This window comes from Mandrillus leucophaeus, unplaced genomic scaffold (genome assembly GCF_000951045.1).
Source record: "Mandrillus leucophaeus isolate KB7577 unplaced genomic scaffold, Mleu.le_1.0 Scaffold106, whole genome shotgun sequence".
Lineage (NCBI taxonomy): Eukaryota > Metazoa > Chordata > Mammalia > Primates > Cercopithecidae > Mandrillus > Mandrillus leucophaeus.
Window position 1 is genome coordinate 2,289,966 of NW_012098765.1, and position 13,374 is coordinate 2,303,339.

General features: G+C 46.3%; 1 protein-coding gene across 1 annotated transcript in view; it reads left to right on the plus strand.

Moving 5' to 3' along the window:
• The window catches only part of LOC105542603 (cytochrome P450 2F2-like), a 68,556-nt gene that overhangs the window by 33,077 nt on the left and 22,105 nt on the right, over positions 1 to 13,374 (plus strand). The window contains 2 exon segments of the mRNA XM_011984212.1: positions 12,744 to 12,904; positions 13,267 to 13,372. Coding sequence (XP_011839602.1) covers positions 12,744 to 12,904; positions 13,267 to 13,372 — 267 coding nt within the window.

Genomic DNA, 13,374 nt, shown 5'->3' on the forward strand with positions numbered 1-13,374 from the left:
TTTTTTTTTTTTTTTTTTTGAGACAAGGTCTTGCTTTGTCACCCAGGCTGGAAGGCAGTGGCATGATCATAGCTCACTATAGCCAGAACATCTTGGGCTCAAGCAATCCTTCCACTTTAGCCTCCCAAGTAGCTGAGACCACAGGCTAATTTTTTTAATCTTTTATAGAGACAGGGTCTCACGACGTTGCCCAGATTGGTCTGACTCCTGGGCTCAAGCAATTCTCCTGCCTTTGCAGCGGGATAATTTAGGAATCAGAGAGACCGAAGGGTTGAGGAGGATTTCTTATTATTATTTAGGTGCACCAGCCCAGTCAGATTAATATTCAAAAAGACTGAGCCCCGAACAAAGAGTCCGGTTGCCTTTTAAGCATTTCATGGGGTGGGGGGAGATCTGTGCAGGGGAAAGTATATAACAGAAGTGAGAAACAAAGACAGTTATTCAATTGAGACATGCATTACATCATTTCTTACTTTTCAAGGAACAACATGTTTTATGACTTGAGATTATCTGTCTAGTGACCTTGCAGCTGCACAGCTAGAGAAACAGAGTCTTCACAATGCCTGGGAAAGGTAGAGATAAGGCTCACTAGCCACAGAAAAACAGGCAGTTAATTTTAAAGGACTCCAGCTCTTCCTCTTCCTCAGGGGGAATTGGGTTTTCTTACATACAACTGAGTTTTTGCTTACACATTCTTTACTTTGTTTTAATTCCTGTTCCACCTTGGCCTCACAAAATGCTGGGGTTACAGGCATGAGCAACCATACCTGGCAATAGTTAACTTTTTTAAAAGTAAAAATTTTTTTTCTTAAAGTTCAAACTATCTTTAATTTTGATGTATTTATTTCGGAAAAATAAATTCTGACATTAAAACATTGTAAATGTTTCATGAATAACTTGTACAGTATATTTTTTAAATGCTTATCTGAAACTAGAGCTGCTTGCCCTTCCTCTAGTCTCTTATTTATCATGATCGCTCAAAAAATAAAATAAATAATTGAGAATTGACGTGTTGGTTTTTTGGTATCAGTTACTGTGAAAGTTACTCTTGGGGGTAATATTTCATCTTTGAATCAAGCCATAAATCACAGATAAGACAAATGGAAACTGTCTTTATCTTGAACTGGAAAGTGGAAAATCGGCCCTGCCACTCATCAGCATGAGTGAACAGTTACAGGTGGATCCAGATGTAAAGTCAACAGGAAGCAACATTTCTCCCAGAAACATGCTGCAGCTGTAAACTGTCACAACAATCTTCTTTGTTGTATGACTCTTATTTTATTACTCACTGAGAAATTTTGGTCTCTAAAATCATAGACTATCAGAAACTTGGATGTTTGAAATTATAAAGATCAGAATGAAATATTCCACTCTTGATCAAGATCCTGAAGCAGTTCTTCAAAGAATTGTAAAAGGTGGCCAGGTGTGGTGGCTCATGCCTGTAATCCCAGCCACCTTGGGAGTCAGGAGTGGGTGGATCACCTGAGGCCAGGAGTTTGAGATCACCCTGGCCAACACGGTGAAACTCCATCTCTACTAAAAATACAAAAATTAGTCAGGCATGGTGGCAGGCACCTGTAATCTCAGCTACTCAGGAGGCTGAGGCAGAAAAATCACTTGAACCCAGGAGGCAGAGGTTGCTGTGAGCCGAGATGGTGACACTGCACTCCAGCCTGGGTGACAGAGTGAGACTTCGTCTCAAAAAAAAAAAAAAAAAAAAAAGGAAGAAGAAGAAGAATTACAAAAGGAGATGAAACGTGGCTTTACCAGTACAATCCTAAAGATAAAGCACAATCAAAGCAATGACTACCAAGAGGGAGAAGTGGACCAGTCAAAGCAAAAGTGGACCAGTTAAGGGCAGAGGTTAACAGCAACTGTTTTGGGGGGTGATCAAAGCATTTTGCTTATTGACTTTCTGGAGAGCCAAAGAACAGTAACATCTGCTTATTATGAGAATGTTTTGAGAAAGTTAGCCAAAGCTTTAACAGGAAAGTGCCCAAGAAAGCTTTACCATCAAGTCCTTCTCCACCATAACAATGGTCCTGCTCATTCCTCTCATCAAATGAGGGCAATTTTACAAGAGTTTCCATGGGAAATCGTGAGGCGTCCACCTTACAGTCCTAATTTGACTCCTTATGACTTCTGTTTCCCAATCTAAAAAAAAAAAAAAAAAAAACTATAAAGACATTCATTTGTCTTCAGTTAATAATGTAAAAAAGACTGCATTGATACGGTTAAATTCAAAGGACTGTCAGCTCTTTATTTTCTCAGTTTTGCTCTTTATTTTCTCAGTTTTGCACTTGCTGCCTCACCTCTCATGATTGCCTCACTAGCCACCTGCTGTCAGTTGACCAACTCCTCTTCCTTATCCCTCCCTAATTCATGTTTTCCCACACGTAATTACTTTTGTTCTCTGCTGTTTAAGCCGGGAATTCGGGAGAGATATTTCTTCCCTAATTTTAATTGATTGGAGAGATGTATATGAGACTGATCTCCTGTTCTCCTTGGCTGTAGTACCTGAATGAGGCCTTCTACCCTGGCAATAGTTGTTTATTTTTTTTTAAGTAAACAAGAAATTGACCATCCCAGTTTTAAAACTTGAGAAACTTAGATTCATCTTATCTGAGTTCCTTTCTCAGGAAACCAATCATCAGGCCTCCCAGGTAATATCAAGGAACTGAAACTGACCAGATCACCGCTTCTGGACAAGGAGATGCCAGACAGCTCTCATGTGAACTAATAGAGCAAGAACTCACTCATTGTACCATGGGGATGACACCAAGCCGTTCATGAGGCATCTGTCCCCATGACCTGAACACGTCCCACACTAGGCCTCACCTCCAACATTCGGGATCAAATTTCAACATGGAGACTTGGAGGGGACGAATACCCAAACAATATCACTATCAACACAGCCTTTCCAACCCAAAATACCTGCTGGCTCAGAAAATACCACCTAGTTTGGTATAATTCCACCCCACTCTCATATATACTGTGGCACCATCCTTACCCACCCATTGGAACATTGCCCTTATCACATCCTTTCAACCCTTGCATGGGCTCTTTCTCCTCCCAATCTGACTGAACGGTTCTTCCATTATTCATTCAATAAGTATTTAACATGCTGTGTGTACTGCCAACTTTAATACTTCCAACAAATTTGTGAGGCAAGGATTGTTTACCCTATTTCAGAGAAAAAGAAGGCTGTCAGAGGAGGACATGAGAAGAATGTATTCAACTAGTCAGCCAGTCCACAAACACAAACGCATGCCTCTCTCGTGTCTGTGGAAGACTGGGCAATGCTGGTCACATATCACTGACCAAGATAGGACTAGCCTCTCCATCTGAGTTTATTTAACCAGAGAGTGACAGCAGGCTAGGGTGGAGGAAGAACAGGGGGGCCAGAGTAAGCCCTTAACCAAACCTGCCAGATCATTAGCTTTCTGTAATGGATAACTTCTTTTTTTAGTTTAATTTTACTTTTTTATTTTATTTTATTTTATTTCATTTTATTGAGATGGGGCTGGCTCTGTCACCCAGGCTGGGGTGTAGTGGCACGATCTCAGCTCACTGCAACCTCTGTCTCCTGGGCTCAAGCTGTCCTCCCACTTCAGCCTGCCAAGTAGCTGAGACTACAGGCATGTGCCACCCAAGTAGCTGAGACTACAGGCATGTGCCACCATGTCCAGCTAGTTTTTGTATTTTTAGTAGAGACAGAGTTCCGCCATGTTGCCCAGGCTAGTCTCAAACTCCTGGGCTCAAAGCCTCCCTGGGATTACAGGCGTGAGCCACTATGCCCGGCCCCTTCCTCCATCTTCAAAACCAGAAAACGCAAATTGGCCGGGCATGGTGGCTCACGCCTGTAAACCCAGCACTTTGGGAGGCCGAAGTGGGCAGGTCACGAGGTCAGGAGATGGAGAACATCCTGGCCAACACGGTGAAACCCCGTCTCTACTAAAACTGCAAAAATTAGCTGAGCTTGGTGGCGTATGCCTGTGGTTCCAGCTACTTGGGAGTCTGAGGAAGGAGAATCGCTTAAACCCAGGAGGTAGAGGTTGCAGTGAGCCGAAATTGTGCCACTGCACTCCAGCCTGGCAACAGAATGAGACTCTGTCTCAGAAAAAAAGAAAAAAAAAGAAAAAGGAAAAGAAAAGAAAACGCAAATCTTTTTTCTGAACCTTTTCCATCATTACATTATTCTTTTCATTTTCTCTCTCTCTCTCTCTGTCTCTCTCTCTGTCTCTCTCTCTCTCTGTCTCTCTCTCTCTTCCTTCTCTCTCTTTCCATGGCTTGAGGAAGGTTCTGCACTTCTTAGGAATTATGATTGACTTCCTGGATGAACTGGAATAATCTTCTCATCTCAAGATTCATACCTTAGTAACATCTCCTAAGGACCTTTGCCATACAAGGTAAGCCATTCCCAAGATTGGGGTGTGTACATCTTTAAGGGTGGGGCATTATTCTCCCTACCACATCATACAACCAAGAAATACCATTATTGGTCCCATTTGTTTCTATTTCTTCAAGATTCATTCTTAGTGAATTGCATGTTTCTAAGAATGTACCCATTTCTTCTAGGTTATTCAATCTGCTGGTATGTAACTGTAGACATTTTAAGTAAAGTATGCTTATTAATGTGAAACATAATTTTCAGAAATTCTACTTGATATTGTTTGGATCTGGGCCCCTGCCCAAATCTCATGTTGAATTGTAATCTCTAATGTTGGAAGAGGGGCCTGATGGGAGGTGATTGACTCAGGGGGGCGGATTTCCCCCTTGCCGTTCTTATGACAGTGAGTCCTCATGAGATCTGGTTGTTTAAAAGTGTGTAGCAACTCCCCCTTCGCTCTCCTTCCTCCTTCTCTAGCCATATAAGATGTGCCTGCTTCCCCTTCACCTTCCACCATGATTGTAAGTTTCCTGAGGCCTCCTCAGCCATGCTTCCTGTACAGCCTGCAGAACTGTGAATCAACTAAACCTCTTTTCTTATAAATCACCCAGTCTCAGGTAGTTCTTTACAGCAATGTGAGAACAGATTAATACACTACTCCTAGGCTGGGGGCAATGGCTCACGCCTGTAATCCCAACACTTTGGGAGGCAAAGGGGGGGTGGATCACCTGAGGTCATGAGTTCAAGATCAGCCTAGGAAACACGGTGAAACCCTGTCTCTACTAAAAATACAAAAATAAGCCAAGTGCGGTGGCGTGCACCTGTAATCTCAGCAACTTGGGAGGCTGAGACAGGAGAATTGCTTGAACTCAGCAGAGGTGGAGGTTACAGTGAGCAGAGACCATGCCACTGTACTCCAGCCTGGGCAACAGAGTGAGACTCCATCTCAAAAAAAAAAAAAGTCATGTCTGTTGGCCAGAAATACGAACATCCACAGTAGAAAGTTACTGTCTCTCCCTCAGTTTCCAGGCCTATAACAGTTCACAGTTTGGGAGTCTCTTGACTGAAGTGGAGGTTGGGTCCCCTTGTTCTTGCTTCAGACACCAAAGACTATCAAAGCCCTCAGAATCCAGCTGCTATAGAAGTTTGACTGTTAGTGTGCCCTCAAAATTTGTACGTTGAAGTCCTAATCCATAATGTGATGGTATTTGGAGCTGGAGCATTTGGGAAGTAATTTGGTCATGACGGTGGTGACTTCATGAATAGAATTAGTGCCCTTGTAAGAAGAGACGGGAGCCCGGCACGGTGGCTCATGCCTTTAATCCCAACACTTTGGGAGGCTGAGGCAGGAGAATCACTTGAGCCCAGGAGTTCGAGACCAACCTGAACAATTCCAATGGTGAGACTCCGTGTCTACAAAAATTTAAAAATTAGCCAGATGTGGTGGGATGTGCCTGTAGTTCCAGGTACTCAGAAGGCTGAAACAAGAGGATTGCTTGAGCCTAGGAATTCGAGTTGGCCGTGAGCTATGATCGTGCCAGTGCACTCCAGCCTGGGGTGACAAGGAGAAATCCCATCTCTAAAAAAGAGAGAGAGAGAGACATGAGAGAGATGATCTCTCCCTCTACCTCTCGGCCATGTGAGGATACAGCAAGAAGGTGGCTGTCTGCAAACCAGGAAGAGTGCTTTCACCAGGAACCAAATTGGCTGGCACTTTGATCTTGGTGCCCCCAAAATTGTAAGAAATAAATTTCTGGCCAGGCAAGGTGGATCATGCCTGTAATCCTAGCACTTTGGGAGGCTGAGGCAGGTGGATCACCTGAAGCCAAGAGTTCAAGACCAGCCTGGCCAATATGGTGAAACCCCAACTCTCCTAAAAATACAAAATTAGCCAGGTGTGGTGTTGGAGGCCTGTAATACCAACTACTCAGAAGGCTGAGGCAGGAGAATCACTTGAACCCAGCGGGTAGAGGTTGTAGTGAGCCGAGATCGCGCCACTGCACTCCAGCCTGGGTGACAGAGCAAGACTCCATCTGAAACAAAAAAGAAGGAAGAAATTTCTGTTGTTTAAGTCACTCCTCTATGGCATGTGTTATAGCAGCAGGAGCTCACTAAGACACTAACCTTTCCAAGATCGCCAGATCCCTAGGACTCTTGGAAGACCAAGAGACCTTCAGAGCACAATAAAAGTGTCCATGACTTTAAGCCCTTTAATTCTTTCCACTACAGCAAAGAAATGGAAAAATATTGGCATTTTCTGATACCCTTGGATTTCAGTTAGCTTCTTCAAGACTGCACAGAGTTCTTCTCCTCCCTTATAGCAGGTAGTCCACAGATTCCGTAGATTCCTTCCCTCTGAAATTCCAGAGATAATCCAGTATCCATCAGAATGTCTTGAGACCCTTGGATTCCTATGGGACCATCCAGCCTCTCCAAGATCTGTGGATCCCCAGTAACCGCTCAGACTCACAAAATCCGTGAAATCCCAGAAGTTTCAGGACTTGCCTTCATTCCAGATTCCTGAGAATCCCCAGGCACACTTAGATAGCTACAATCCCTTCTGCATATTTCTCCAATATGCAGCTTCTACCAGGTCCCTGGATCCTTCAGACATCACAATTTCCACATAAACCCGGTTCCAGGTCTTCCTCCTCTCTTTCTCCAACTAAAGTCTATAAGGAGATCGCTGAATTTATAGGGCCCAGAACACAAACTTGAGTATCAACCAAGATTTCCATGAAGTCTGTTATCAAAGAAGTTCAGGGATTTTAGGACAATGAATTGCAGTGCAGGGTCTGCAAGAACACTAAAGCTGAAGATTGGCCAAGCACAGTGGCTCACACCTGTAATCCCAGCACTTTGGGAGGATGAAGTGGGTGGATCACCTGACGTCAGGAATTCAAGACCAGCCTGACCAATAGCGTGAAATCCCGTTTCTACTAAAAACACAAAAATTAGCCGGGTGTAGTGGCTTGCACGCCTGTAGTCCCAACTACTCGGGAGGCTAGGACAGGAGAATTGCTTAAACCCAGGAGGAAGAGGTTGCAGTGAGCCGAGATCACGCCACTGCACTCGAGCCTGGGTGACAGTGAGACTCCATCTCAAAAAAAAAGTAAATACATAAATAAAAATGAAGCTAAAGATTTCCTCATTACCAAGGTATCAAGGTAAGGTCCCAGAATCCTCCAATCACCATGTTGCATCTTCCTCCACAGCCTAGAATCTCCATGTTCATCCCAAACTTCCTCCCTCAGGACCTCGCAACAATACGCATTTCCAAAGCCTCCTACAACAGAGGCCACCAAACTCCCATGTACACCAAATACCCACGTCCTGACCTCAAAACCCTTTCCTAATGGACCCAAATGGCCATGTTCCCCTACGCAGTCTCACTCAAGACAGAATTAGTGTGAAGGTGTCAGCCCCTTGTGATAGACAAGCAGGGGAAGAGCAGCAGTGGATCTAAGAACGGGTGAATGTCCACCACATATCCCAATTGTGTGGGCTTGGACTCCAGGATATCATCTTCTTCCTGGACCCTTGACTTTCAAGAAAGGAATAAATATGGAGGATCAAGAGGGGAGACATAGGAGGACAAGGAAGATCTTAGGGACCTAGAAATAAAAACAGCAGCTTCAAGGTGTTGAGCTTCCCTGTGCCTGATGCTGTGCAAACCAGAACTTTTCTTGGAGTATGCTATGCAGTCTTTAGAAATCCGTGATAAAGGTTCTATGATCGTCCACATTTTACATGTGAGCAAACCGAGAGTCAGAACCATTAAGGTTCAGCCACCGAAAGTACCTAGCACAGATGTAGTAGTCAGATCTGTTTGACTCTAGAGGCTCTGCTTTTTTTTTTTTTTTTTTTTTTTTTGAGACAGTCTCACTCTGTCACCCAGGCTGAGAGTGCAGTGGCACAATCTCGGCTCACTGCAACCTCTGCCTCCCGGGTTCAAGTAACTCTCCTGCCTCAGCCTCCCGAGTAGGTAGGATTATAGGCACCTACCACCACACCTGGCTAACTTTTGCATTTTTAGTAGAGATGGGGATTTCCCCATGTTGACCAGGCTGGTCTTGAACTTGTGACCTCAAGAGATCCACCCACCTCGGCCTCCCAATGTGCTGGGATTACAGGCGTGAGCCACCGCGCCCGGCCAAGGCTATGCTCTTAACTACACTTATTCCCCTTCCTGCCCTTTCCCCTGAATCTGCAGACAGGGTACTAAGACCAACCGGAAAGAAATTCAAACTCCAGGGCACTTCATGTTTCATAATAAACCACAGAGCTCAAGTTTCAAACATTTTCCAATATGTGTTGGCAGCTTAGATGTCATTTGTTGACTCTTCTACCAAGGACGGGTTGGGGGAAGGTAACAAGAAGCCCTAAAGCTGTGTCTGGTTTTGTAACAAGCACGTGAGTCCATAAAACCATAAAACCAAATGCCTGCATGAGATGGTAATCATCCACGTGCTCTCTCCCTTGGAAAGAGGCTGAAACCTTTGACTCAGCGATTCTTCAACATCAGGAATTTAGCAGATGTTCAAACCACAGTCTCTAAATCGAAACTTGAGCTATTAAGATGACTGGGTGTGAAATCATGGCCTCTTGTTTTGTTCGTTGTTTGGGGTGGGTTTTTTGATCTTTTTGAGACAGTGTCTTCCTCTGTCACCCAGGCTGGAATGCAGTGGCGCAATTGAAATTCACTGTAGCCTTGACCCCCTGGCTCAGGCAATCCTCCCACCTCAGCCTCCCAAGCAGCTGGGACCACAAGCGCGTTCTGCCACACCCTAGTAGTAGAAAAAATTTTTAATTTTTTTTGTAGAGATGATGTCTCACTATATGGCCCAGGCTGGTATCCACTCCCGCCTCAGCCTCCCAGAGCAATCCTTACTCTCAGTTACGGTTCGTGGAACTGTAAATTGGTACGGCTTCAGAGGACAGTAATGTGAACGCTTTTGTCTAAATTACAAAAGAGCATACTCTTGGATTCAGTTAACTCCACTTGTAGTAATGTCTCCTACGATGTACATGAAAGTGTGCAAAATCACCCAGATTCATCAAAGAACTGTTTACATACTGAAAAATGGGAAATCAAAATGTGCACCGAGATATTGGTTAAACAAATTATGATGCATTCATTTGATAGACTTTGACCATCAGAATCCCAGCAGAAAAACATGAGCACTTAATGGAGGGACCTTTTTTTTTTTTTTTTTTTAAAACCCACCTCCCGGGTTCATGCCATTCTCTTGCCTCAGCCTCCCAAGTAGCTGGAACTACAGGCACTCGCCACCACACCCGGCTAATTTTTTGTATTTTTGGTAGAGACGGGGTTTCACCGTGTTAGCCAGGAAGGTCTCAATCTCCTGACCTCGTGATCTGCCCGCCTCGGCCTCCCAAAGTGCTGGGATTACAGGTGTGAGCCACCGCGCCTGGCCAATGGAGGGACTTTTTACAAAGTGGAGGGCAGTGTGAAGGAAACCTATAAGATGTTGAAGCACTTTATGGCTTACAATAAGGAGAAGCCATCATCGTCCCTAGGTTGAAAAGTGCAGTGAGAGGGAGCAGTATCTGAAACCGAGACTGATTGTATAGGGGTAAAAGAGAACCCCCAGCAGGAGGGCATGGTTCTGGCAGAGGAATACAACCACTGCTGTCACACAGCCAAGCAAAATAATCTGACATTACTCTTCTCTCAACCTTCCCTTGGCCAAACCCAAAATTTTTTTTAATGTAGAGGTGAAGGGAGCATGGGTGGAACAGTTTATAGAGGCCGCCCTTCTAAAAGACAGGTCGGCCGGGCGCGGTGGCTCACGCCTGTAATCTCAGCACTTTGGGAGGCCGAGACGGGCAGATCACGAGGTCAGGAGATTGAGACCATCCTGGCTAACACGGTGAAACCCCGTCTTTACTAAAAAATACAAAAAACTAGCCAGGCAAAGTGGTGGGCGCCTGTAGTCCCAGCTACCCGGGAGGCTGAGGCAGAAGAATGGTGTAAAACCCGGGAGGCGGAGCTTGCAGTGAGCCGAGATCCGGCCACTGCACTGCAGCCTGGGCGACAGAGCGAGACTCCGTCTCAAAAAAAAAAAAGACAGGCCATGGTGGAGAGTGGAGATGGTAGGGCAAATAGAATACCCACCCACCTCGGCCTCCCAAAGTGCTGGGATTACAAGCATGAGCCACTGCGCCCGGCCTCATTATGCCCCTCTTAACCAAGTTCTAGGGCAAGGGAAAAGTTGCTTACAGGGTTGGTGCGTATCCAACACTGCACCCTCCCTTTAGAAGTAGGGGGTAGATGCCAAGGGAAACTGGAGCTATATAATGCCATCATCAAGCCTTCAGCCCTCTTCCAGGCCTGCCCCAACCGGCCTTTCCAGAACTGAAACAACAGCATGGGCGCCACCTCCATCCCACCATATGCCTGGGACCTAGGGTGTCAAATTCCCCAGGACCTCCAAACACTTCCTCCTCTGCCCCTCTGGGAACAGCAATCCTGTTGCACACCCACGAACCTGTAGGGGTACCCACACCTCTACCTGGCCTCCCAGACCCTTGACCTCAGGGGCTGTCCACCCAGCCTAGCCCCTGGCACCAGAGCCCTGGCCCAGCTCAATATGCCCTTGCGACCTGGCCAGGAGGTAGGTACCTAAGGCCAGTTTCTTTTTTTTTCTTTTTGAGACCGAGTCTCACTCTGTTGCCCAGGCTGGAGTACAGTGGCATGATCTCAGCTCACTACAACCTCTACCTCCTGGGTTCAAGCGATTCTAGTGCCTTAGCCTCCTGAGTAGCTGGGCCTACAGGGAGTGAAAACATGACACAGCCACTTTGGAAGCAAGTTTGGAAGTTTCTTATAAATATACACTTATCATAGGACCCAGCAGTCACACTCACAGATATATCCAGATACATGAAACATAGATCCCTATAAAGACATATGCATATACACCAAGAATAATACATATTATTTATAAACACACTCACTGACTCTTTATAGTAGCTCCATGATGAGAGAAGTGCCACCAGACCCATTTTACAGATGAGAAAACTGACACTCAGAGAAAGGAAGTCAGTTTGCCAAGTCACACCAAGACTAACAGACCAATGAGGATTCAAACCGCATCCATCTAACTCCAGATCTGGTTTTCTGGGCTGTGCTATTGTGTCCTGGGTGCTGTGTTGAAATGTGTTGTTTTGGCCGGACATGGTGGCTCACGCCTGTAATCCTAGCACTTTGGGAAGCCAAGGTGGTGGATCACTTGAGCTCGGGAATTCGAAACCAGTCTGGGCAACATGATGAAACCCTGTCTCTACAAAAAATACAAAAACTGGGTCTGGCACAGTGGCTCATGCGTGTAATCTTAGCACTTTGGGAAGCCAAGGCGGGCGGATCACTTGAGGTCAGGAGTTCGAGACTAGCCTGGACAACATGGTGAAACCCCATCTCTACTAAAAATAAAAAAAAAAAAAAAAAATAGCCGGGTGTGATCTCAGCTCCTTGTGAGCCTGAGGCAGGAGAATTGCTTGAACCCAGGAGGCAGAGGTTGCAGTGAACCGAGATCGTGCCACTGCACTCCAGCATGGGTAATGCAGCGAGATTTCATCTCAAAAAAAAAAGAAAAAGAAATGTGCTGTTCGGTATTTACTATGGTCTGTTCAGCTGTTGGACGGCCAGATGCTAGGTGTTGTGTTATTTCTGGGTGGAATCCTAGAGTTGTCAGGCGTTGCATGTGGTTTTGCATTGTGTCATCTGCTGGCTGCCAATGTTGTTGCGTTGCTGCATAGTGTGTCCTTTGTTCTGCTGCCTTGATTGTACGTGTTGTGATGTCACATCGTGCGTTCGGTGCTGTCTGCTGGGTTGCTGTGTACTAGTGTGTGTTGTGTGGCAGGATTATGGAGCTGTATGCTGGCATTATGTGTTGGTGTGTGGTTACCGTGTCTTGGGATGTTTCCGGGCTGGTTGTTAGGTCACCGAGTGTCCAGTGTTAGCATCTACTGTGATACTATTTGCTGGGTGTTCTGTTGCCCTGTGTTGTTGTGTTCCGTGATGCCTGATGATTGCCTTGTGCTATGTTGCGTGCTGTGTGTTGTGTTGCCAAGAATAGCCAGTTCTGTGGTTGGGTATTGTTGCTGTCGATGTGCTGCAGGAAGTTGTGGGTTCTGTGCTGTCTGTGGCATTGACACATGCTTTTGGGGTGTTGTTAAGCAGCATGTTGTGACCATGTGCCTGTGCTCTGCACCGCAAGACAGGTTGCCATGGTTGAGTCGGATGTTGTGCACATTAATGGTGTTGCTGCATGAGGTCTGGTGTGCTGCACATCGCGTCTTCCTGATCCATTCCATTCCCCACCCTCAGGCGAGCCCTTTGACCCCACGTTTCTGCTGAGTCGCTCAGTGTCCAACATTATCTGTTCCGTGCTCTTCGGCAGCCGCTTCGACTACGATGATGAGCGTCTGCTCACCATTATCCGCCTTATCAATGACAACTTCCAAATCATGAGCAGCCCTTGGGGCGAGGTCAGCCAACTGAGGCCAGCAGGGACGGGGTGTGGGGTCCCCAGGACCTAGGAATGGAGAGGAAACAGTGGGCGGGGAAAGGGCTGCTCATGGCCCTCCCAGGGCCCGCCCCTCCCATCTGACCCCGCCCAGAGTTACACGGCCACGCCCACTCCCCTCCGCTGAGCATTTCTGGCCGCCATTCCCTCCTTCCCACTCCCCCTTCAGCCCCAACCCCAACCCCAACCCCAACCCCAACCCCGGCCTCTCCAGAACCTGGCTACCTTTGGAGACGCAGTCCCTGCCTACCTAATCCACACAGAACCCGTTCTCGCCTGAACACACTTCGTCCTCCTCCAAAACCCTCCCACTCTGGTCCCCAGTTGTACAACATCTTCCCGAGCCTCCTGGACTGGGTGCCCGGGCCGCACCAACGCATCTTCCAGAACTTCAAGCGCCTGAGAGACCTCATCGCCCACAGCGTCCACGAC